This window comes from Taeniopygia guttata, chromosome 5 (genome assembly GCF_048771995.1).
Source record: "Taeniopygia guttata chromosome 5, bTaeGut7.mat, whole genome shotgun sequence".
In the NCBI taxonomy this organism is placed as follows: Eukaryota; Metazoa; Chordata; class Aves; order Passeriformes; family Estrildidae; genus Taeniopygia; species Taeniopygia guttata.
Window position 1 is genome coordinate 31,326,190 of NC_133030.1, and position 27,521 is coordinate 31,353,710.

The following is a 27,521-nucleotide window of genomic DNA, read 5'->3' on the forward strand; positions in this document are numbered from 1 at the left end:
GCTATCTACAAGCCAATTACATTTACTGCCAAAGACACAGCAGTCCCTGCAGAAGAAACTTTAAGCTACACTTTCACATCAGCTCTGGCATTGCAAAGCCACTTCTTCAGGACAGCACAGAAGTGAGGAATAAAAGATGTTTTGACTGTTCAACAGACTTGCCCCTCTGCCTTCTACAGTAAGTTCAAGCACATCCCTCTTAGGTCTTACAGGCTAAGGCTGCAGTACTGAATTCTTTATTGCAGAAAGCTGCTTACTAAAATAGTTTAAAAATTAAGCAGCCCAAACATCACAAAGGGTTTGTATTCCAAGCATGTCCTCCCACTCCCACCAGCTTAGTTTCCACAAACACAGTTATTTTACTGCTTTTGCACTATGATGCTGGAGGCTGTATTTCTCTGAAAATCCTTTGTTAAAACAAGAGCTAGTAGACAAACTTGCTCAGACTGCCCTAGGCTCCCAGTCTGAGAAAACCAAATTCTTCAGAAAGTATTAAATACTGCTTACATGTTTAAGAGGTGAAAGCAGTATGAAAGCTATAAGGACTGGATCTTTTCAAAAGCTGCTCTAGTGGCAGACACACATAGGGGCATCCTGTGTTGTTTTTCACTCTAAATAGTCAACTGCAGAACCTACTCTCAAAAGGGTCTCATTTAGTGCTCCTTGCACAAGTCACTTACCATCTGTGTATTCCTCAGAGGAAGTGAGTGATAAAAGGCTCTGTATGTCACTGCTTTCTGAATCTTGGACCTCTTTGTGTACAGGTCTACTGCTAGCCATGCCAGCTACCCAGGAAGAGGTAGCAGCCTGATGAACAAGAACAGTTTCGGAGCGCTGAGAGCCACTGGCTTCACACAGTCCAGAATGTCCAGGGGCTTCATCTTCTCTTTCAAAGGTATTGTGAGCCCCTTGGTCCGGCTGCTGCATCTCTCTGGGTCCATTCTGTCCAGCTCCCTCTGAGAGCACAATCTGCACTCGGGAGTCTGAGGGTGGAATGCAGTTCCCTGTGCTGCCATATACTGCTTCTTCATAGGATGGCAAGGCCACTTGGACACCATCCACCATAATAGAGACCTGATCTCCAGACACACCTTGGTCCCGCCTCAAAAAAAAAGGAACAAAGAGAGGGGGGAGGAGAAAAAATAAATCAAGTTGAGTATTTATTTTACTATATATATCTTACCAAGAACTCCAGTAACCTCCCATAGCAGAACTCTTAACTCTCACCATTTAGGGGAGGACAGAAATTCAAATGGTAATTTAACAAGGTCAAGCAGGCACAGTCTTGCAGCCCTACTGTGAATTGCCACTACACATGAGCCACGGCTGTAATTCACAGCACCCGATGGATTTAGCAGCAAGAGCTGAAAAGGTTACAATACTTCCCCAGCTCCCTCCCTCACTTACCTCCATAGCTAAATTTGACATAGGTCATGACTCAGCTCTGTGCTTTTGGCTAAGAGCACTGTTGATGCCAGCCTGGTGCACTGCTACATTCCACAACACCCAGCACTGTGTGTTCTGCTGCCTCTGCTGCCAGCCAGATAACCTCTGGCAGGATGGGGAAGACAGCTCTGGCACAGCATGAATTACTTGGCCTCATAAGACCTGAGAGAAAATTTTTCTTTTCTAGTACTTTGGGCCTTTTCAGAAGAGGGCAGGCTGCAGGGCCCTACCTCTCAACCTCCCCACTGCTGGAGTGTCTGCCTTAGCTGGCAGCAGTGTTCTGGCTGGGTTCTTCTCATCCACAAACCCAGGCCAGGAGGGTTCTCCTCCCACAGCAGAGAAGGATGGCAGACTTGCACTTGTATCTGAAGAGCAGTATTGCTTAATTTTGGGTCCGCAGAACCTCAAGCAGCCTGGGAAAGATGCACATACGTACACCCAGGCAGACTTCAGTAGATATCCAAGGCTAGAAGAGGTAGGAAATTGATTTACAGCCAGGCTAGTAAGTATTGTAACTTTTTCCGTTCAAAGCCAAGGCAACAGCATAAAGAAGTCACTTTTTGGGTGGCACATAAGAATGGACTGCAGGTGGGCATCACAGACCACCATCAGAGAAGTGCTGGATCAGTAGAATGGGGCAGAGATATCCCAGAGGTGACAAAGAGAGGAGCAGAGAAGCAAGGAGCCAAGTTGCTCCAAAACAAAGATCTAACTCAACTACTTGAATGGGTTTCTATTGCAAAGAAACAGGGTACGCCTCTGCCCCTCCAAACCCCAGCTACACTTACCTGCTGTGATGGAACGACTTCAGCTTTGGCTGCAGCAAAACAAACAGCACAACTAAGAGCAGAATCAGGGCAACGGAGCTCGCTGTGGAGGCTACTATGGACAGTGTGGGCACTCCAATTGTGGGAGGAGAGTCCTTCTCTACAAAACCAAGGGGAACACAAGGTAAAACATGTAACTGCCATAGAGAAGGAAAAACATTCACACTGCTCCTCAGGACTTACTCCTGCGTGCATGTGCAAGGAACCCAAGTTTCCCATACAAGACACACCACCTATCTCAGTTTGCAGTTCAAGCTGACACCTCTCCATCAGCTGCAAAGGGAACCCAAAATAAAACAGGCACATGCAAGGGTCCTTTCGAAAAACACTGAGCAAACAGAAAAATAATACAAGCAGGCCATGGGAACTAATAGATGGAGTAAGGGTCATGTTATATATAGATCTGCCTGAGCAAAAGCTGAAGAGTGTCATGATGTCACCAGCAAGGCCAATAAGTATCTAGCACAATAAGCAGCATATTTTAGGCCAAACAACAGAAAAAGTTCCAAAAAACATTTTTTCTCAACTAATGTAACAGCCTTGCAAAGAGGGGTGGAAGTCAACTGGCTGGGTATTATTATGCACTTATTACAATTAAGACACAGAAAAAATTAAGTTTCTTTCTCACACAAACATAAGCCGGAGGATAGAGAAGGAAGGCAAATGTTTTTTCAGGGTCCTGAGTTTTCAGTGTTAGATACATGTGCCCTGTTCACATTACTCTTTCCTGCCCTTCCGCAGCCGTGCTGTGTGACTGTAGGTAACCCAATTTGGCTTTTAAAGAACCTGTGCAGGTATAAACTGGGAGTGAAGGGAGAATGGCTTGGAGGTGGTATTGCTGAGTACTGCATACCATGCCTAGAAGGCTACACTAGTCCTTTCACCTCTCGAGAGGAAATAATTGTCTCTATGTGTTGTTTCTGTCCCTAATTTGTGTCTTTGGTAGAGATCCAAAAAGCCTCAACTACCCATCAGCAAATACTACTGTGAGTTGCACATTTGCTTTACGTAATTCCTCAGTTCGTCTTTCTATATCCAACACATTCTTCAGGAGCACAAATGCAGAGGGAATTCAGGACACATACAATGAGGTATTAGAGCACTAGGTAAACAGGAAAAAAAAAAAAACAAAAAAACTGGAAGATCATTATTTTTAGGCCTCCAGCCTGAAATCTATGCCCAAAACAGGCATTTAAGATGGAAACCTAGTTTGCAATTTTCTGGTTCATCTCTTGGGGTCAAACCTACTTGGTTTAGTTGGTTTGAACTTGTTTCTTTGAAATCTTTTAGAAGTAGCTTGACCCTTCCCCAGGGAAAAAAAAAAACAAAACAAAACAAAAAAAAAAGCAACACAAAACAAAACAGCAACTAGCACATTTTTCTCTATGGCAAACAGGATTGAGTAAGGATTTTAACTTCCAGCATTTCTCAGGGCACTAACAGGAACAAGGGAAGGCAAATAGAGATACCCTATTTTCAGCATCAGTACATTATGCTGTCAAACTGCTCCCTATCCAGGGTGCACGCCAGAACATTTACCATCTCATATGCCAAAAAAATGTAACTACCTCAATACAATAAACTACCAAAAGCCTATGGGGCTGACAGGCTCAGAGCTGCACAAAACACTTGATAACTGATACCTCTACAGAGGTAGGATCTTACCCCGACCAATAATTTTAAGACCTACTGCCTTTCTAGAGTCTCCCACCCCCTTCCCCTTCTTTGAGCCTTTTAAAGGAGACCCACTACTTAAGAGCCAGCTATCTCTGACCCTGAACAATTGATTCAAAGCTTGTGTTGTGAAAGCAATGGCTTTTTCATTGGATCAGACTTTTGAGGCACCATATTTTTTGATAATGCCACTGACCCTTCAAGATGCTACAGAAATCTGAGGGATTTCTGCTCATCACAACACAATCCTTCAGCTAGAGCAAGTGCCACCATGCAGGAATGCACCCAGGGAACACGATGTGCAATAGCACAGCTTTGCTCTCCAGCCTGGGTGCAGCAAGGGAAAGGGGGATCACTGGATGGAAAGGAAAGGAAGCTTAAGCTGAATTTGAAAAACCTCTTCAGGATCTATTTGCTGCCAGTAAACTCCCAGATCCTTTCTTATAAATCATAGGATGGGGCTATTGGAGTGGCAGAGACACTGAAATGACAGTGTCTTTGCGACAGGACAGGATGTTCCAGAGATCACAGGGATGCAGTGAGCTCCATAAAGAGTTTGGTCAAGGTACTTTTTTTTTTCTGTTTATTTCCAATTAAGCTGACACATTTTGCTTTATGTGTTACGAGACTTAATTCCATAGTGTACATCCTGCTGGCTCAGCATGACTGAGTAGTAAGGTTCCATCAACATGCCCACCTAGAAGAGAGGCGAGAGTTCTCCCTTTATCCAATATACCCACTGTTAAAACCAAAAGAATAGTAGGCAAATTAAGAGCTGTATGATGAACATTTTCCTCCAAATCTTTTTACTTTGCTGCTTTGATGGAGGAATTCCTGTTCAGCTGGGAGAGACACAAAACAAAAGCTGTCCATTTCTATTTGGAGAGAAGCAGAAATCCATTAGTCAGCAATGTCCTTTCCTGCCAGTACAGTGAAAAGCAGCACCATCAATCTTTTTGACACAGGAAACCAACAGTTACTTAACCTGTTTGCAAGGAAGATTGACTCTACACACAGACTCACTGAGGGAGATGTACTATCAAACCCATCAAGGAAAAACAGACAGCATGGAAAATGCTACTGTTAGGGCTTCCAGCATTCCTGAGATGAGAGCCTCAAGATAAGAGGCTCTACGTAAGTAACAAGTTGCCTATTTTATATTCCTGTCCATGGCTTTTCTCCTTGTGTTTGGGACTCTAAGTCTGCATCTGATGGGCTGCTACTGAAGAGACATTTTTAAGAAAGAGTCATGATTGTGAGCTGCGTTTATGAAATTGCTGGAGCAATGAGAGACAGCCATATGGACTTCCTCAGCACCACACAAAGTGCTTAAGGATAATCTGAAAAGTCAATGCAAGGGCAACTCTAGAGTCAAGAAGCACTCACCTGGGCTGAGTCTGCAGCTGACTTCCATGGCTGGGTTCCACTCTCCATTCTTGCATGTCAAGTATTTATAATCTCCTTTCAGCATGTAGCCTTCAACACATAGATACTCTATGACACTGCCTGAAGTCAGAGGGTTGTTGCAGGGACTAGGGTGGCATTTATAGCCTCCATTCTCAGGTTGCGGTGGCTGGGGACAATCTGGTAAAAAAGAAAGTACCATGAAGGACATCTTAGAGGAAGACACCTATTACACAGTATATATGAAACATAGGCAGACTTCCACCTACAAACACCCACTAAATTAGGAAACTACTAAAACTGAGAAGAAAGGCTGTTACACAATGGCAGAGAACACCTCTGATAAAGTTTCTGTGATTGTTAAATACTGCTTGTTATCCCAATAGTACAGTTCAACTGGCAGGCACCAAACTGGTGGTATTTTTGAATAGTGACACAACAGATTCTGCATGTGAGAGGCACAGAAAATCCTTACTGCTATCTTTTCCCCACAGCTGTTTCACTAGACTGGGGTGAACCTAACAACTAGGCTTTCCTATTAGTGTGGCAGGGGAAGAGCATGACACCTATTCAAAGGAAAGAGGAATGCAAAACCCCTCTGTACTATAGGTACACAGTGTCGAGGTGCTGACCTGCCCTGTCATAAGGCACCCTAGAAGCCTGTAAAAGCACACAGATTTTGACTATTTTACACAGATATGCCATCAACAAGACTGGCAACAGAGCTTTGTTGCAATAAGATGAACTTCTTCACTGAAAGGACGGTTAGGCGTTGAAAAAGGCTGCACACGGGATGGTGAAGTCACCATCCCTGGAAGAGCTCAAGAAACAATTGGACATGGCACTTAGTGCTATGGTTTAGTTACATGGTAGTGCCCCATCAAAGGTTGGACTTGATCATCTCAAGAAGACTTCTCCTAGGACCAAATGTTCTAGTCTACTTTTAAAAAGGAATCCAGTGCATTATAAAAACACTTATTAAAAAAACTCTGTTTATCTGTATGAACTCTGGAGTGTTAAAAGTGCTTCACATTCCTTTTTGCACCTTCATTTTCCTGACTAGTAAGTATAGGCACATGTGGTATCTGGCACATGCCAGAACTTTTCTTGCAGAATTTTCAGTAGCCATTCAAATAAAAACTACAAACCAAAATTGAGGAAACTGCACTGAAAACAGGATATTTGTCTTGCTCAGAACTTCCTCTCTTCTGACAGGTCACAATGACCCTTCAGAGCAGCCCAAATAACTTCCCCTGACAGCATGTATCTGCCTGGTTGAAAGATGAAGAAATCCAGATTTTTTTCCCTTAAAATTCACACCAGCTTCCCAGACTTCGTGAAAGAAAATACATCACAGATCTCTCTTGAGACATTTTGAGGCATAGAAAATCAGTCAACCCATCCCGAGTGTTCCATCAGAGCATGGTGACCCAGGCCTGTCATTAAACCCCAGAGCACACACTCTCCCATGTTCTACCTTTAAGTGACCTACTTACTGTAGGACAAACAGCAACAAACAGCTGGGCAAAGTTCAAGTAATTGGATTTTGAGTAAGATTTAAGAAGCAAAAGAAAACTTGAGATTCATTCACTGTGGAAAAATTTGCCACATTGTCTTGGTGCAAACGACTCTTGAACCTAAACATGTGTGAGAATGCAGCACAGGTAGTGCTTGTAAATGCCAATAAACCCTGAGATGAAGTGCTGACTGAAGCCAAAAATGCTCTGGTATGAGTTCTGCCAGCTTTATAACTGCAATTCAATTTACTTCTTCAGAAAAGGTTAACAGGGGTCTAAGCAGCAGCTTTTCACGAGGACTTTGTTCATGAGGATTTATTCTTAAATAAGCTTCAGAGAAGCCACTATCCTGTGCCTCATGAGTTTTAACTGTTACCTCTTCTGTGCTTTTCAACTTTTCTTTCTGCAATGATTTTCTAACCAGTGTTTTAATCCTGCACCTTCTGAGGCTAAACTTCCTTTTACTGTGAGCCTGTGAAACATCTCATGGCAGTTGGGATCAGCCAAAGCAACAGATTAGTGGCACTTATCACATACAAGCACATAGACAAATGTCCTGGTTCATCTGCAGTCCAGGAGAGAGGTTTTTTTTTTTTGCTCACAGCAAAACCATTTGAGCACCAGAGATATTTTTAGCAGTTTAACAGGTGCCTCTCCTGGCACTGGTGGAGAGCTGTGGGTGAAAGCCAGCGTCACCACAGCAGTTGCCAAAACTCAAGAGCAGACAGGACAACTTCCCTACACTTTTTTATACCACAGCAGGTGCCTGGAACTACCTGGGAGTCATGCACAGCATCTTTCCACTGACTGCAGCAAAGAGCTCAGTCCTGTGGTTCCCTTTTCTCCTGAGTTGTGCCCATGTGTAAGCCTGCCCACTGCACTAGGAGCTCTTTTCCACACAGAAGCAGCTCACTGTTGGTTCCCCTTCTATAATAAAGTGCCACCCATACTGATGAGATTTCTCAGTTATGTACAAAAATCAGCCAGCCAACAAGAAACAGGCACTCATTTACATTGCAATAGCACTCTCAAAGGCTTGGAAGTACCATCACATAAGGCAACTGCAGAGCCCTCATTTGTTCTTCTCAGGTAAGACCTGCAGGAAATGCACAGCTGCAAACTGCAAACTGGATTCCTCTTCACCTCCACAGACCAGCTGGACAGGAAAGGAGGGAAGCAGCTTGTGTGTTCAGGCAGTTATGCCTGACTTGTCCTATTCACAGGGAAGGGACTGCAGAATTAGCCACCTCCCCTTCCCTTTACCCCCAACCTTCATTTGTCATCACAGCATCCATGAGTGCACAAGTATTTTAAAATGTGCTGGGAAATAGATAAAAAAGGTCTGGATTAGGCAGCCAGAACGTCAACACCTTCCACCCTCAACATAATTGAGCTGATCCTGGACTGTCCTTTGCAAGGCAGCCTCAGGGGAATAAAGCTTCTCAGGAGGTCTACTAGACAGTGTTGATGGCACTGAAAATTGCTGAAGGGTGGCTTGTGTGGGTGAGAGGATGAAATGGTGGTACCTGAAAAACTGAGAAAGTCAAATACCTCAGCTCCCTGCTAGACTAGCCCTCTCTCTTCTGGCATCTCTGACAGAATGCAGCGCCTCTGCAACCAGGGCCCAGTCCAACATAACAGAGGCATCCAGAATGTCTGGGACAGACAATGCAGCAACCTGTTCCCTAAGCTTTCACTGCCCTCACCTTTCACACTCTCCTTAACAGGTTTCTTCAACTTCCTCCATATGTGCACTCTAAACTGGGACTAATAGAAGCAAAAGTACAAGTTTAATTCTGCACAACTTTTTATGTCTCCAGCACCAAAACTGGTATGTTCACAGCAATACAGAACCAGGCAGAGCATCCCATTTACGGCTGTCCACAGAACAAACACTGACACTGCAGGGGTGAAAGAAGCTGGGTACCAACTGCTGCCGGAACACGCACCCAGAGCAGCCTGCTCCGGCTGTGGGCAGCGGCCAGAGGGTGCAGGGGGCTGGGGCTGCCTGTGGGAGCTGTTTATTACCACTCTGGAGCACGGCTGTTGGGATGGTTCAGTACTGGGAACAGAAAGATACATGCAGGAATTTCATCAACTCCCTCCCTGAAACACATGTTTTTGGAAGTATCCCAGGGCTTGTGAGACATCTTAAGACAAATGTTCATGCAGGGGAGGGAAGAGTTAGAGAGCCAAGCTACAGAAGTCACCAACTTCCTAGGGGCTACTGACATTCTAGGCTTGCAAAGCTATTGCCAGGATCTTGATTCATCAAGCTTTCAAGATGCACAGAAATAGGCTTTAAGAATTTCTCCACTTTGTGCAAAGCAAGCAAATACTCCCAAAGGCCCTGTTTGTAGGAGGTACTGAAGCTTATGACATCTCCTGAGAGAGCTGGTTCTCTGCCAGTATACACTGATGGAAAACAGGAAGGAAACAGAAGTCCAAAGACTGAGAATATCATTGAACTCCGTCCAGAGGTAAAGAAATTGTCATTTCCAGACTGACAGGCAGAAATTAAGTTATGCACTGGAGCTTCTGCAAATTCCATTCCAAACCACAAAGTATTTAATATACCATTTTTTAATATGCACATGAAAACATATTGAGTCAGTATGTATCTCTACCCAGCGTCCCACCAAATCACCTATAAGCACAATATCTTTTTGTTTTGGTCATATGAAAAAATACTGTTCTCCTTCAAGGAGGGTTAACTGTTCTGATGTTCTTTGAATAGCTGTTATCAGCTTGACAATAACCACCACAACACTAAGGAACCTCTTTTTTGTTGCAGTAACAGCAACATCACATTGTACCTTCACCAGTTCCCTTTCCCATGGCTCTCCTTCAAATAGCAATCCCCACTTGCTTCCTCTTCCACCAGATTCACAGACAGCTGTGAGGAGCTGGAATCCAGCTTTTAGAGACAGTAAGAGATATCAGTTGGCCAAACTGATTAATCTAATCACCAAAGGATGAAATGGTTCTTTCATGTCCTGGCTGAGCTGAAGCTGGGCAGTGGTCCTGAATGCCAACCTGATGCAGAAGTAAAGGCATTTCCAGCATAAGGTAACGAAGACACAAACCTGAGCCATGGTCATATATAATGCCACAGATGGAAGCACATGGTCTGTTGTGTGCTGACACAAAAGTGAGGGATTTAAGTGCTCAGAATTTAAACCACAGAAGCACAGTTAAGCCTTGATCACTGAGAGTGAAATTCACAGATAAGAAGAAGATTTACAAAGCTCAAGCAGGATGAGCCTGTTGTGGCAAGGATGAAGAACAATACACTCCATTCACACATACAAAGAAAGATTAAATCATACTTCAATCTGACTGGATAATTGTCACAGAATTATAAAAGCTCCCCAGTATTATCCTTCTTTGCACAGGCACAACACCACAGAGGTCTAAGACCTCTCTACAGTCTACTTTGCTTGGCACTGTCTTTATTTTTTTCAATCAGTAAGATTCATGGACTCTACTAGGGGTGCTACACCCCTCTCTTCTGCACCAAGCACTTGAACTTTTTCAGTCACTAACCTGTTTTACTGGGCAGTCTGACTGTACAAAGATGAAAACCCAATCCTCCTTAAAAAATGTATTCTTATAAGAAGAAAAAAACCAAAATCCAAACACAACTAAATAAAATACCCCCAACCAACCAATAAACCAAGCAAGCAATCAAAAAACCATTCTAATCATGATCTAATTGTGCATTGCTTAACGATAGGATGCTTCACACTGAACATCCAGTAATAGTTGTTGTTCTCCACAGCAAGGCACAAAGGTCAATAAAACTAGGACAGGAAGAGTTTTGACAAAATAAAGTTGCTCTTTACATGACTCAGGCCCAAATCCTGGCAACTTCAAAAGGAAGCCGGATGCAGCCTCAGGTAAATGCCTCACTGACTACCCAAGCACTCCAGCAGGTTTGACTATCCTCAGAGCAGCGGCCAAGGAGCCTTATAGGTCTATGCTGAAGCACATTGGAAGTCATTCGTGCTTACAACTTCTCTGCTGGATGCCCTGAGCATGTGCCCTGCTTGGATACTGTAAACACCTCCTGGCCTTTTAGACATAACACAATTTTTGTGTGATGTGGAAACTAGAAATGGAAGATGTTAAGCTCAGTACTTCTCTTTCTTCATCTACAACATTTACTCAATTTAACAGATACTGTCAAGACTCACAGAAGAAAAACATCCTACAAACAAAAACCACCCTCCTAATCAAGATAAATATTCCCCTGGCTAGTCTGGTTAAACTTGTCATGATATCTCATGCCAGCAGGTCTTACCTGGTGAGCCAACATCTCTGTGAAATAGAACACAATTTAACACCCAATTAAATTGCCCCAGTGCTACAGGCCATGCCATTTCATTCATGCTGTTTCCCCTGAAGCCTGATGCTAACTTTCTTGTACTATTTTGATTGCCCTACAGTAGGATTTCTGTGGAATAGCTCAGACAATGTTGGCTTGCCTCAAGGCATGCCACCTTTTTGTCTCTTCTTCTTTCTCCTGTCACATAGGAAGGTTTCCTCCTGGTCACAGTCATTTCCTGTTCACTCACAAGTTGTGCTTCAACACATGCCAAGATAGCAAGGAGAACTTCTCTGTCCAAGTCTCCAGTTCTACAAAACATTGTCACCTTTTTTCATTCAGACAGACTTGCCACCAGCCTTAAAAACAGCATATCTAGAAAAGTACCCAAAATAAACACAAGATATCCCCATCTTCCACTTACTTGTCCCTGCTGCAAAGACTCCAATTTTCAACTTGGATCATTTGTGTGTGCATCACCTCAGCATAGCTGAGGGAACTGCAAAAGCTATTACTAATTTCTGGCAAGGATCTTCCAAACAGCCCCAAACTCTAAGGGAGTAAGCCTCCCTCTCTCTACTCCCACCTTCAATCTGGGTCTTGCCACAGCTAAATGGCTGGTCTGAAATACTAATTCCACCTGAAGCCTTCTGCAGAGGCCGTGCATTTTCAGCATCTCCAACCTGAGGTTCAGGTTTAACACCATGCTGAAAACAACTGAGCCAGATTCACAGCTCTCTTCCAGTCAGTGCCCTGAATGGGTTTGCAGTAATAGTGGGTTTTTTATCAATTGCTATTTGCATGCAAGCACACAAGGCTTCACCTTCTATTTACACCATGTTTTTTCACAAAAAAAACGTGAAAGCCTGATGCAGTCAGCAGGCTAGATGTGCAAGCCAGGGAGCAGCAAGAATGCTCACTTCAGCTTCTATAGGATCTGGCCATTCTAGTGGAGTGCTGCCCATGGATCCCACTCGGGTGACACTGAACATTGGTTTGGCCTCAGCAAATGCATTCAGTTGCTTCCTAACAAGGCCATATTTGCTAAGAAAAGAGACTCTTTTCTCTCCTTGCAGAGTTTCAGTTCTTGCCAGCAGGGTGCTACCTGACCTCTCCACCAATCTCCTGGTTGTTTAGTAAACCAATAAGGAAAGAATTTACTCCTCCCTTTGCCCATTTCTTGGATATACTCCTAACATCTGTCACCAGTACTCAGAGAAGCATGAATGTGATCCAACCAGGTAATAGCATCAGTGTTGTCCTTAGCCACACAGCAGGGTAGTCAGCCACAGCACCGAGCTGACTTAGCAGCTTCTTGAGCAACAACAGAGGATTGCATCAGCCCCACAGTGCTGCAGACTCCAGTGCCTGAGGTTACACCTAACAGAACACACTGAAGTAACTTTATTTAAATGTTTAAATCTATATGTATATATACCTATTTTAGTCAAAGAACATACAGCTACTTATGTCCTTCTAACCCAAATCTCCTGCTGTGTCATTCTCTGGGGGAACAGGGGAAAACAGGCTGACTGAAGAACAAAAATATTCCACAAGCTTCTTTTCAGTAAGGAATTTTTCTTCTTAAACCAGGACCTTCAGTCACAGAAGATTTCTTTCTGCCTGAGACAATTGGTGTTTGGCTCCCGGAGCCTTCTGCAGAGAGGGAGATGATGGAGGAAGATGACTAGCCAGCTTTGCTTTCAGTGTGAAATCCAGAGAGGCAATATCCTTGTTTTTTCCTCTCCTCCCTTGAACACACAAACCAGCCTATAACCAGCAGAAGGCCCTTTTGGCAGCCCCTCCCTCAGCTGCTCTTCAGTTTTAGTAAGAAGCAAGTCTGTTACAATTTCATATCCCTTTTAGACTAGCTATGTCAACTAAATATCATCTTTTCCCAAAGAAAGAAACTTCCTAGGCAGTCGGTCTGGAGAGAAAAAGCACCTTGATAAGCTTTGATCAACAGCACTGCCACTCCCCACCCACACCTTCCTTCCTGTTGAGAAAGCAATAACAAGGGAATGTGCTTTAGTGGTAGATAGAAAAGCAGTCACCCTCATCCACATTTTCCAACAAGAGTGCCAGTTCAATTTCTGAATGCGAAATACCTTCAGGTTTCCAACTAACCATGCTTGCCTGGATGCAATCAAAAGCTTTCAGCACAGCAGCTTCCCACTATGCACCCTCTGCTCCTGCATTGTCCTTCCCAGGCAGAGAGCCTGGATTAATATTAGGCTAGGAAATTGCTCATCAAGTATTTCAGGGACAAACGTCACTGCTTGTAACAGCAGGTTTGTGCTGAACACAAAGAGCCACATACTTTACACTGGAGTTTCTCTTGGCAGGCTGGCTCCAAGAAGCACAATGACCAGATCTGGGAATAATATTGAGATTTTATCCTCTTCCAGCATCTTCAGAGCATTTTTTAGCCCACACAATGAAACTCCAACACAAATGTGTGCTGCAGTCATTAGAAAGCCTTCTCCCTAGAGGGCAAGACAGTCTCTCCTGGTGGAGATGAAGCATGCTTTGCTCCACTTTCAAGTAGCTTGAGGTATTAGTGGGGTTTTTCGGTTTACTGCCCACCAGTGTACTAACCTGTGTGTTGCAATTATACAAACACAGTAGCTGCAGAGAGAACATGTGAAAAGGGACCCAGACTGAAGCCATCCTCTGCCAGCTGACAACAGTTGACAACCTGGTGTGTTTCTAGCCGGACAGGATTCACTCCATAAAACACAGACTACCAGATGCCCAGGTCTGTAATTTCTGGGGACGAGATGGGGATTGGGAGCAGGAGAACAGATTTTGAATGTTCTCCTTTTCAGCACTCTGGCTTTCTCTAGCACATGAGCAGATGGGTCATTTCCCAAAGGGGCAAACCTGATACAGCAGCTGCTGCTGCGGCCTAGTCACAACAGCTGAGGCTAAAGGACCTCTTTATATTTAACTTACAGGAGGCAGAAGTCAATAAAAGGCCTCCATTGTGAGTGCACACACTTCTCACTGACCCTGCTCCTAAAATATTTTAAGCCTTCCTAAAAACACACTGCAAAACATAACCCTCTTTTGGTTAAGCAGGGGCCAAAGTCCACTGAAAAATAAGCTCTCTGTCTTTACTGGCTCCAGATGCTGCTTATTCTGAAGTCACAGACAGAAGACCAAACTGAGCAGGACTGGAGTCTTCACTGGGAAATTACAGTTTCCCCAGCAAGGGCATACTCTGACGAGAAGGCTTATTTTTCTTAATGTCATAATGTGGGTAAATGAGAAGAACCAAAGCAAAGAGATTTGTATATATAATCATATAGCTGTGCATTTATATAATTAGATACAAGCATTTAAAATGTGTACAGTAACAGGCACCCCTCACAACCATCCCATACACAGTAAAGCTGCTTTTTTTTTTTCTTTTTCCTTCTTTATTTTTTTCCCCCTTAGGGCAGGGGAAGAAAAAGCAAGAAAGAAAAGACTCTAATTGCAGCCTTCCACCAATGCAGTCGCCATCTGGTAACTCAAGAGACACATGGAGACGAATTATCTTAATTAACATGTTACAACAGTATTTTTAAAAAATCTATGCTTATTAACACTCAGCTGTGATTAGCCAACCACGGAGGAAGCCTACTAGTGCAACATTAATTATGGGTCTTGTCTGTCTTTCTATTAGAAATAAGATTTTTTTTTTTTTTTTACTCCCAATAGTTTATCTATCTCCTAAAAAGAAAACCATTAGCATCAAAGCTCACTATAAAATTATATTTATGTTCTACAAGAGTCAAAATGTTTAGGCTATATGAAGCTGCCACTGGTGCTTCTACAGTGCTACAGATTGTCTGGATATAAAACATACTTCTCTCTGCCCCTTAGAAAGCCTTGCTTCAGTTAAAGAACTCCCAGTGTCACTGATATTTTGGCAGAAAACTAAATGTTGTACCTTTCAAGTTCCTTTCCCCCTTCAAAACAGGGCAGACTTTGCTGTATGCTAGGCAGCTGGAAAACCAAGATGCAAATTCCAGGTCTAACAAAAACCACATCTGTGAAAGGAAGACTTCTGCAATGGAAAGCATCAACCAAACACAACTGCACTCCAGCAGCACATCTGCCTCCCTAGAAGAGTGCTACTCACTGTGACAACTGCATTATTTTCCCTGTATTAAGCCCACCTGTAATGTGGTCCCCACAGATACATTCCTGAGTGAGTCAGCCTGACAGGCTCCGAGACTAACACTGCCAAGCTTTTCAGACTTGCTGGAAAACTTTCAGTTTTTCCTGTGTTATGTTTGCACAGGGCTGGCTGCAGCAGGGCTTATCCATGCTAGGCATTCTGGACATCAGGATAACACCAAATCATAAGACAAAAACCTGGTGCTTCTAAACAAAGCCAGGATGATAAATTAATTCCGGAAACATTAATAGGAGGAAGCAAACTGGGAACAACTGCAGAAGTGCTTTTAAGATCTTCTGATATGGTAATCTTACTGCTGCACACACACACACAAAGTTATTTGTGATGTGTGTGGAAGCTCATGAAGCTTACTTATGTCCCATAAAGATGAAGAGCAGCTGACTAGTACTTTACAACATCCCATACTGCCAGGACAGCATAAAAAATTTGCATCTGGGCTGCAGTTGGAGTCAGCAGTACAGTGACTGCAAAAAAAGCCAATTTAATACAGAAACTTCCTCATGGGTGCATGGGCACAGTGCAGCTTTACAAGTGGCCACATTTCATTTGCTTTTGTTTTCTAAGGCTGCTGCCAGCCTCCCTGTGCTTTCTTCCAACACCCTATAATTATTTTCACATGTTCCAAGAAGGAAATTAAGCAAGTGCTGTAACAACACTTTGTATAATCAAAAGGTTCCAGATTCTGTTTTTGAACCCAAAAGCCAATAGCCTTGTGGGCTCATAAGAGTGGGCTCTTCCAGTTCTAGATTTTATTTTATATTGCAACAAAGAGGAGATTATTTAAAAATAATAAAAACTGTCAAAATAATTTGATGGTCTTACAAAAAAGAAATAGACAGCTGTGCAGGGACTTACTTCATACAGCTTTGATTTGTCATCTTGTCCCTGCCTACCTATTTCTCAAAACTTACAAAACTAAAAACTGGTCTCAAATTCAGGGGTAACCTGCACATATACTCCACTGTTTCCTTGTCTGTTCCTAAGTGAGTTTTCAGTTTGTATATAGTAATACCCTAAGGTGGATTTTTTTTAGGATAAAAGCCTGACACACACTATGGGGCTCTAGTGTAATGAAAAACATCTCACACTTCAGTAAGAACAGTGAGACAGTATAGGAAAAAACAGAACTATGCTCTTCAGCATAACATCATGTTCATGCTGATTTAGGACACCAGGTTTTGATAGGACACAGGTGACTGGTCTGTAAAGACCTGACTGAAATAAATACAGTCCCTGTATTGACACTAGGTGAGCACACCAGGGAAATATATCCTAAAGACACAGCAGAACAAAACTTGTCTCTACTAGCAAGTGACACAAGGCCTTCAATTTAGCAGTGCCTCAGGAAACTTAACTTGCTTATAAATTTCCATATGGCTACAAAACTTCCACTCCTGAAACTTCAGCCCAGTACTGCAATCAGGTTCCTTTTCTCCACAAGGCCTTAGAAGTTCTTGCTATGAGAGTTTCCCAAAATATGTCCCTGTTGAAGACTCCAGCATGGCCACTCAAGCTCAGGAAGACACATGGCAACACCAACAGCAGTAAGAGTCCATTGCTCCTTGTCTACCATGAGGTGAAACTCAGACAGACACTATCAACCACCAGAACAACTGGCTTCCCCTTACCCTAGAGGCCAGCTCATGCCCACCTCCTAATCCGAGTTCTGTTATGGGTTACTCTGACAGTTAACAAAGATCAATGCACAGTCATAAGTCTGCTCATGAGGCAGTCCTAAAGTCCAAGGGGACATGGGAATTTCTGAAGTAATAATTTTTGAGTTTAGATACACTAGCCAAGTCACTTTAAAGCTTTGCCCTGGTAAGCCTCCACTCACTTTTGCAACTGATTCATTTCTCATCCTTTCAGCAGCAGCAGCAGCTGTTGCCTCTGACTCAGCCTATCCAAAATGCACTGATTTGGAAGTTTGGCCAAGGGTGATCTAGTAATGGCTTGTGCACAGGAGAGCACTGTGCACTAAATGTTGTACCACCTTCATCTGTGTGGAAATCAAGCTGGGAAGCTCAGAGCCCTGGGTTACTGAAGTTTTCCTATGCAATTCATCTACTGACAGATTTGCTAGGAAAGGTGGGTAAAGACAGTGATCCTGAAACTCCAATCTGATACGCCAGCACACACAGAAAGTACTTTTTCATTCTGCCATGCTATTTCTCTTCTAGTCTTTGGCTTTGCTCAGGACCAATGAACATAACAGAATCTAATATCTGGGCAGATCTGTTTATCCTTTAAGAATGACTCATCTGTATCACGGGACTTGTCAAAACAAGCACTCAGATAATTTACTACTGACTGGGCAGAACCGCAAAGACTTATTATCCTTGTCTCGCTGGAAAGCCTCTCTTGAGCAGAGTCATATTTTCAGTCTAGATGTGGTTAGTTTAGCTGTGAGTATTAAGTCATCTTTCCTAGCAGCTTTAGAGAAGCTCAGCATCACAAACAACTTCTCTAGAGAGTCCAGCATGACAGAAAAAAGAAAACACCTAGACCTACCTGAACACTCCTCAAATCACCCTGTTCAAAGTGGGAGGCATGTCAGACTACACAGTAACAGAAGCACTGCACATGGCAAGCATACCTTTCTCAGACACCCCAGTCCTTTAGACTCCCACTTATGCAAGTTCAGTCAATCTGAGCTTCACCTTGAATGGACAGCTCATACAGACTCAATCCAAACTCTAACAATTCAAAAGTTCTAAGACAGAGTGAAGCTGAAGAACTCATCTTCAAAGAAAAGTAAGAAGTTTCTTCTACTGAGACAAGCTAGCTGTGACACACCTCTCTAAATTGCCTAACATTTGAACAGTGTCAGGGCAATTTAAGAGCTAGGGAGGTGATAGTAGGAAAGGTGGTGTCAAACCCTGTATAACCTGCACTGAAACTTAACACCCACTCAGTAAGTAATCTCTATTTATTGGCAATACAAATAATTAAAGAGTATTTTTTGGCAAGAAGGAAGGAAACCCAGTGAAGCTATCAGTAAGCTTGCTTTGTGACTGGAGCATGACTAGCAAGAGGCATCAAGGTCGGGTGGGATGCTGCTGCTACTTTGATTTACCAGTCACAGAAGACGTGATCAGCTCTGGCAGAACAGGCAAAGTCCCACACATCCCACCAACTCAGAGTCTGCTGGGGATCAAATGGTACATGGAAAGAAAATAGCAACTTAGTATTATGCATACAAATGCAGTGTATAGAAAATTCAGATTATCAGCCACCTTCTTTGAGAAGATTGTCTTGCTATACAGATGTACTTATTTCAAAGTGTTTGTTTTTTCAGCTCCGTTTTTCCAGTCCCTACCAACAGCTCTAAGCAAATCAATGATATGAAATAGCAAATGTCAAAAGCATTCCTAGCAGCAAACGTGAATTCTTCCTTTCTGTGTAGTTTCTCATCCCAAACATGCACAGGGTAAACACAGCTGAACTGAAACAAGCCAGGATTGGGGAACTGCTCAAAAAACAAGCTTCTTCCACAGCTGGCAAGAAAAGTGTTGAGAGAAGACGTGTAAAAGGAGTTTTCACCCTTTGAAATACTACTTGTCCTTTGATACTTTCACTATAGCCACTGGAATCAAAGCACAGGCATGGCAAAATACCCAGCTGAAAACACACGTAATAATAAAAATAAAAAGGTCAGAAGTAGCAACTGCCAAGATAGAACTCATTTGTAGCCCTTGATGCCTGATAAAAATGTAGGAAAAGATGAAATGCCATTCTGTCCACTTGACATAAGAAGAAATTTAAAAACATACAATGTCAAACCCTATTGTGTAATCATTTTCAAAAACAAAATCTTTAGGAAATAAATCAGGTCTCCTCAAGGACTACTAAACTTCAGTCTTGTTTCTCTGCAATTCACTGCTTTTAAGCAATAAGAAATACAAGACTGTACATATTCTTTGCTTCTTGTTTATATTCCCTGGCAAACCTAGAGAGGTTCTTTGTTCTCTAGGCCAAGTTTAAGCCAAGTTAAAGCCACAAAACAAAACAAAGATTCTCCCAATGCTTTATTATGGGGTTGCTTTTCATAGGAAGGTTTGGGTTGAAAGGGACCCTGAAGATCACCTAGTTCCAAACCCCCTGTGATGGGCTGGGACACTTCCCACTAGATCTTGCAGTGCTACCCTCTCTTCTTCTGCTTCTTGCATGCCAGCTGGTTTTCTGTAATATTATTCGTGACATTTCATTAAGTTTCATTTATTGTTCTGAGGCACTTATTTGCACAGCATTCTCAAGTGGCTTCCTTCAGCTACATCTTATCTATACAGCATCATTAGCCCTGTCAGAGCAGTTCTTGTTAAACAGCAGTATTTCTCAGGGCAACGTACATTTAACAGGATAGCAATAGCGCAAAAATGCTTAATTGAATTTTGGTTCCATGAAGCACCAAGAATCACACCTCAGTGACTGCATCTTACCTGCACCATTCTTGACTTCAACAGGCCAAGTCTGATAGATACTGTTACAATTCCCTGCCAGTCAGATCTTGAAGTCTAGGACAGTACCTTATTGAAAAGGAGAGACTACTGCAGGCCAGTTTCTTCCAGACAATTCAGCTGATTTTCAGATGCTGCTCCAAACCCTGTTTCCTTGACTACCACAAAACCAAAACAACGTGAGACCATTTTGTTTGTTGTCTTCCACACAGCATTTACAGCATCAAGTTGCAGATATTTCAAGTCCCTCCTGAGCTTCTTACAGACTTTTCTCCTCCTATCTCAAATCTTACTGCTCCTCATCACAGCTATCTTCCACCAAACATGCATGAGTAAATTTCTGCTCAGCTCTCAGCATTCCCTTACATCAGACAATAGTTTTAACTATTGTTAACTAGTTGAAACTCCTGTTTCAACTACCTAGCTCCATAAAACAGATAGTGTGGTTAGCTGGGGTTTTGCAAGGTGTGTTTTGTTTTTCTTTGGGTTGGGCGTAGCATTTGGGGGGGGTTATGCATTTAATTGTGAGAAGAGTTTTTGCATGTTTCAGCAATGTTTTGCATTATTATTACATCTGCTAGGTTAATAGATAATAATAGTGTCCACTACATTGTTACTTGTTCCTTTTTGTCTAAATTGTCAAATCCAACAGGACAACATTTCAAACTTGATTTCAATAGCTGCAAAACTATCTTATCATGGGGAGACCTATCAGAATGAAATGCTGATTTTACACTGCAATATGTCATTATAATAGCTTAGTTCTCTGATCCTCTGAAAAGGAGGATGAGGTGGAAGCGCCAGATTACTAAAAAAAAAAAACACACAAAATAATTACTTAAAGGATTTATTTATTTATAGGTTCATGATTCCCTAGAGCATAAAATCTGTTTCCACTACCTAGGTCAACACAGCATATATATGTACAGACACTGATCTAGCAGACAGATTTCACAACCACCACCTAACTCAGGCTTTGGAAGGGAAACAGTAAGCAAGAACAACCAAGACAGTGGGAGAAGTTATAGCCTGTCAGCTAAAAACAACATAATCTTTCCCAAATCATGCAAGAACAAAGCAGTTTCAAGTTCTTACACAGGAAAGAAAAGCTTATTTCAGATGCTCCCCAGGGAAGAATGCAGTAGAGGAAGCTGTTGCAGCATGCCTGAGTGCCACAGGAAGTGCTCTGCCGAGCACAAAAGAGAAAAATTCATGAGCACTCCCAGCTTCCTCAGAGCTGAGGCCAGAGCTCAGAGGAATGCTGAGAACACCCTGGAGAGTCACCCTCACACAGCTAGACCCAGATCTGCCTCCCACATCATCACATGAACATACACGGTAGGAAGCAAGTATCCAAATCGCAGCTCTTCCCCAGTATCAGTGCTCCCATGTAACATTCCCTGAACCTAGCAAAAAAACCCCACAAGAGGGGAGGGCATAGGTTGTGCTCACTTTCCCTATAGAACCAGTCGCTGAACCTGCCTTACACCTTCCCAGTCCTCACCAGGCTTCTGCCAATCGGTGCTGACATCAGACATGTGCAGGCCCTGGGCACTGACTCAGCAAGCCCCATTTCTGTGAGGATGCAGCTCACAAGCAGAGCATCTCACATTTTCAAGAAGAACACAAGATCTCTCCACATATAAGGCAACCCATATCCTCATGCATTTCCCAGCTCACTTTTCCAGGGAGCTGAAGAAAGCGCTTCCTGCACAGGACTTCCCAGAGAGGGCTCAGTTCAGGCTCAGTTAGCCTGAGACACCAGCCACCCACACAAGGCTGGCAGAAAGGCACAGGGCCTTCAGGAGCCCTGCACCTTTCCAGAAAAGAAGCTGAGGTTTAAGCCAGACATGCAGGACACTAACTTCAGACCATTCTCAGTCACTAGGTCTACATCTGAACAGTTCCCATGTTAATTCAACTCCTGAACTAAGAAGTCTTTCTTCTAATTTAAATATTCACTAGTTAATGCAGCTTTTTTTGCTCCCAGCAGCAGATGTTGTAATTTCTCTCAGTACATCTTCTGGACTGTAATTCAGTAGAGAGGCAATAAACCACCAAGAGTTATGGCCAGGTGAAGTTCACCAGCAGACAAAAATGAAGACCCCAGACACAGTGAAAATAAGCAGTGCACAGATAGAGTTCCTACAACAACTCTTTTTGAGCTGTAGAACGTCTGTGTCAGGCTACACTCTAGTGTCCCTGCAGCTTCTCAGAGTAGCTCAGTCTATCACAGGGTTTGGCAAAAATGCCCAGACAATGCTGATAGGTTTCTTGGTAGTGAAGTGGGAGCTTCTCATGTAAATTTGAGATCCATTTACTATATGGTTCAACCTCTTCAAAATTAAAGTTTCTCACACAAAGGAAATGGAACATTTTAAGAAATTGTGCTAAAAATAGCAAAACTGCTGCCCTCCAGAGAGAGACACACTTGGGAACTCTCCCAGCTGTGTATGCAGACTCATTGAGAATGCTTAAATAACATGCCTGGGAACTAGTGGGAAAAACAGCATGGAGAGAAGTTATTTGATGCTGAAAAACGAACATCCAGTGTAAAATAGAGTTCCAGAGAAAAAACAGGAGTCCATTTACTAAATCAATCAGTTACTGTTCTGTAACTGACTTCTTTTTCATACCAATATAGAAAGCATCACAACATTTAATCAGGAAGAATAAGTATTACAGGGAAACAATGTATAGAGCAATCTGAGAGCTCCAAACCCGAGCACTTGGGGCCAAGTTTGCTGAACACATGGGGTCTTGAACACATACCATCTAAGAAGCCTAACACACTAGCAGCAGGTATTACAAAGTCATTCTGATACTAAAGACAGAACTCCTTTGCCCAGACCTTTCCTGGGTTTGTTAATTTGTCTCCCCATCTCCTCCGTATGATTGAGGAAAATGATATTTGAAATTATTAGGGGAAGGACACAAGACAAAACCCACTGTCTTAATAATAAGGTAACAGGCATTGCAGAACCATGTTCAGCAGGCAACAGGGAGCTACCAGGACAAAAGGCAGTACAAAAATGCCACAGCCCCTTCTTTCAAATTTCTGGTAATTTTCTGTTCTTCCAACCTCCTCCACATCCATATAATTTGCTCAGCAGACAGGAATTACTCTTTCTTACCAGACAGATCCCACAGACACTGTCAGAACTTTCTTCCTCTTGCCAATTATAGTCAAAGACTGTCCGAAGACTGTTGTGCTCAATTTCACAGCACTCATGTTAGACAGTCTGCAGCACCATCTTTTATTCTGTCCCTTGTCCACCCCTGCCTTTTCTGTAAAATTCTTAGAAAAGGCTACTTTAGCCACACTTATTATTGAGGGTACTACTCACAAAAACAGCTACATTCTGGCAGCTGACACGGAGAGCAGATGACAATGTTCCTAAGAGACAGCTTAGCCTCTGTTAAACACAGTTCAAGTTTGGGAAAGAAGGGAGAAGTGTTAAAAGTACCTACTTCCCAAATGGACTTCCTCAATTAATCTGTGTCTTTCATCAGGGTATTAATGAAATACTTAACAGTCCCATCTAAACTTAAGAATTCTTGTGTCCTCCCAAATCACTACTTATGATTGTAGCACTCAGCTGGAGTTTGACAACACATCCTCCAGCTAATAACCACTTGCATGCACACAAGAGCCTTCTAAAATCTCACAAGGGATATATTAGTACCAATGCAGGAAAAGCCTTTTCCGAAACCTCTGGATTACATAGATCTTTTCACCTAGGATCCAGGCATTTCCAAATCACTATTTCTAAAATACATGTTCAAGAATTAGCACTGTCAAGATACATATTTTCATTCTCTCATAGTCACCCAGCAACAAAACTCAAAACAGGTTCTCAGTCCTTAACATAATGCTGCAATTGTGTAAAGGCTATTTTGTGGCCAAACACCATTTTACTGTGTGAACTCCCACCAGAAGTCAAAACGATTTCCCAAAAAATAGAAAGAATATTTAATGTTTGGAAAACTAGAGTGTTCCTCAAAAGATAGACTGACTTCTCTTTTTGATGCCTTTTTTTGGTATCTTGTCTGAGGACAAAGAAAGCAGAAGTCTCCCAGGCACTAGGAGAGTCCTGGATTATGACACTGGACCTTTATCTCCCCCGTTTTTCCTCCCAGTCTACATGACTTTATCAGAAAGTAGGGTAGAGGTCTCTGCTTATATCAAATACCATGTTCTACTTTCATAGCCCTGCCCCCACAAGCATCCAAACTTAAAACCCTAAACACAAATCACAGCAACCTAGTTATTGCACATCAAAGCTGTCACTGTCACTCATTCTCAGGGGAGAAGAGACAACCAGACAGTTGACATTCACTCTTCAGCTCACAGCATAAACAGAAACCAAATCACAGTATCTCTCTGCTGGTCTGGTAAGCCATTGATCCCAAACTACCCTGCAACAACTACCGTACCAGGCCTAGACTCCAACTGCACCTGTGTTTTCCTCTTAATAGCTGTGCTTTCTAAAGTTCTCTTACTGGTCTTTTTAAACTCCTCATCACAATCAAAGTCATTGCAGTAGTGTATAGAACACACTCCAACAAGAGCATTTCTCTGTTACAGAAGCTGTCATAATGTGGTAGGCAAAACTACAAGGGCTAATGTTGTGTGTTCCAAAGACCACTGCTTGGAAACTTCTAATCCCAGTCTAGCACATGTACTGGCAACAGATTTCCAGTCTAGACTCTGCAAAAAGCTCCCAGAAAAGTAGGTTTTTTTCCTTAACAGTCCATTCTGACAGGAGGCCATGTGGCTGCAGATAGAAAATTTGGACATAAAAAGTGACTTGCCCTCCTCAGTAAAAATGGTCAAAAGCAAGGTTCATGGCAATGGGAACATAACATGGCAAGCCTCTTGAGCAACAAGACCATAGCGACTTTCTGCCCAGAGATGCAAAATGCCTGCACAGGCAGGGCCATACCGCAGTAAAGGAGATCTCCAGGGCTGCAGTGGCTGAGAGGAACAGCAAGGATGGTTTTGCAATAGGTGCAGATGGCATTTTCTGGGGATACATAGACAGCAAGAGGAAAAGGCACACAGTACTACACTGTCTTCCTGAAACAACTCGGAACAGACTGCCAGCACTGCAAATGATTTAAGGAAATGGATTTAAGCCTTCTTTCAGATGCTTCCTCAGTCTACTTATGGTCAAGCAACCTTTGGAGAAAGCTACCTTCAGTGTCTGTCCATGGATTTCCAAATGTTACTTAGTTGCTCTCTTAGAGTAATTTTATGTTACTCAGTAGTCATGGGAAGTTTGCAGCTCTGCTTCAGTAATGTACTGCCTACAAATTTAAGCAGCAGAATACCAAATTACTCTTTCAGATTGTTAAACACACTGAGCAAAATTTTCAGCAGTATTTGCATGATTTGAGACATCCTCTCCCAACTGATTACCAGTGGTACACAAGCACTTTGGAAAATTTCATTTGATGGTAATGTACCTGACATCAGAGCCATCCCACCAGGTATCTTCCTAATTTAAAGAAGACACACTACTGTTTTTCCTTGTTATTTACTTGCTTAGTTGCTATATCACTTTATAAAGACCTGTTCAAGCTGACAAAAGAACAAACAATTTAGTGGAATCTAAACTATACCATCAAGAAGTGAGAAATTTATGACACATGCTTTAATTATTGTACTAAGGCCCTTTCCTGGCAATCTGCCCCATCTCCTTTCTCCCACCTAATGCACTCTTGCTGCTTGTTACATAGACTCCCATTACTTCATATAGCCATTTCCTCTCCATATTTGTCTCTATTTTTTTGCTGACAGGAACAAAAGAAAGAACAACTTTATTATTATAAGGATCTGTTTGAAAATCAGTATCTCACTTGCTTCGCTGCATTTAGAATTGCATCATATATTGCCCTGGTTTCTCCCTCTCAATACATCAGAGGCAAATTAATTCAGTTCTCAACATCTGAGACAAAGCACTTGCAATGAGGAATACAGTGGTTAAGGTCTCATGTCTTCAATTATTTTTACTGAATTGCTTCTTCCATTAAAATTTGCAGTCTTGTAAGAAGTACATTTGAAAAAAACCACAAGTTTGCTACTAGCTATTTCCAAGTAATTAAATTCATTAATCCAAACAGGGAGCAAGGGAAATAAAACTACTTTCTCCTTCATGCTTTTTCCCCTCCTCTTACTCCATAATAATTATAAATGCTCTTAACTCACAAAATATTATGACCAGTGCTTATTCATTCGGGTTTTTGCTGTCCTTATCTTTCTTTTGCAAGCCTTAAAACAGTAATTGCCCTGAAATCAGAAAGAATAAAAGGGTTTTCCCCACAGTAAACTTCAAACTTCATCAGCCTCTCAGAAATAAGGCTGTTTGTTGCTTCTTGCATTCTTTAGTTCTTAAGGTTTTTAGTTCACAGTATTCAGATTTACAGTTTTCCTTTTTCTGCAGCCTGCTTCCACCATGATACAGAGTATTTAATTTCTATCATCACTACCAAAGAATTAGTTTTGAAGAGAGGATGCACAAACTCACACATTCCAAGACGAGACACACACAGGTGCACAGGAACTAAGCTGAACTGTAAATTCAAAAGCCTGTACAACTAGAGCTGGTAGTACAGCACTCAGTGACTAACTTCCCAAGGAGACAGCTAGTCACTTTGCATAGATGTGTGTGCTGCTGCATCTGCAGAAACAGGAAAAGAGAGAGGACAAGACAGAATGACCACAGCTTTCTGTCCAGCACAGGGCACCCAGAAGCTCTATCTTTCCTCTGTGCAGGTTCAATTGAATATCTAATGTTTAAGAAACTCCATCCTTGTTGAAGTTTATAGACAGAAGTGCTCTCCATGGAAATATGCAGATTAGAATATGCCTAGAGATGGCAGAGCTCAAAATACACTGAATAAGCACACACACATTGTCAGCAGCCACCACGCTACTGGTGGTGCTTTCCACAGTTCCTGTTTTCACACAGATAAGTTAAATGCCTCCTTTCCTCAGCACACCAAATGCCCTGTACTGTGTTTACAGAGGAAACTACTTCTGCTCCTCCCCGGTTCCCAGGAGGACAGCTTATCTCAGGCTCAGGCCTGCCATCTCCCTCAGGAAGAGCCACAGCTGTGCAGAAGCCATGAGTCATTGGAGCAAGGGACACCCACGACACTCCAGCTCTGCTCTGCAGAGCCACTTGCTGAACCACATCCTATGTGAACATGCAGGACAAGTCCTTACGGGCAGACACAAAGATTAAGGCCTGTGAACACTTCAGCCTACATATATAACAATGTCTCTTCAATACACACCTTTCCCTGCCTATTCAGCAGTACAATACACTCAGCACTAGCTCTACTGCTCCAGACAAACCTCCAGGCAACCACCAGCATTTCCTGCTGCACATCCTCCAAGCCAACTCAGTCAAGGTAAAGGGTTTCTGTTTTGGACACTGTGGGCCAGCTAATAATTTTAGGGAGAGTTTGGAGAGGTTGTACAAAGCAGTGCTGCCTCACTCTGGCAGGCAAAGAAGGCAATTCCCTTTCTTCTCTTCCCCAGGGACCAGTCAACCAATCTGTCTGGCCTGACCTGTCATTTCTATAGCTAATGGAACTGGAGAGGAAGTAGCAACCACATGGATTTTCCACCAGAGTCCAGCATTTTGAGAGCCTTAATGCAAGTTTCCAGCA

General features: G+C 42.7%; 1 protein-coding gene across 7 annotated transcripts in view; it reads right to left on the bottom strand.

Annotated features, from left to right (window-relative positions):
• Positions 1-27,521, bottom strand: part of SUSD6 (sushi domain containing 6) — a 90,494-nt gene that overhangs the window by 6,495 nt on the left and 56,478 nt on the right. For all 7 annotated transcript variants that reach the window (XM_041716661.2, XM_072930090.1, XM_030274443.4 and 4 more), the window contains 3 exons: positions 5,334-5,531; positions 2,235-2,373; positions 681-1,102 (listed from right to left, as the gene is read on the bottom strand). In XM_041716661.2, the coding sequence (XP_041572595.2) occupies positions 681-1,102; positions 2,235-2,373; positions 5,334-5,531 (759 nt within the window). The remainder of the gene's footprint in view (positions 1-680; positions 1,103-2,234; positions 2,374-5,333; positions 5,532-27,521) is intronic.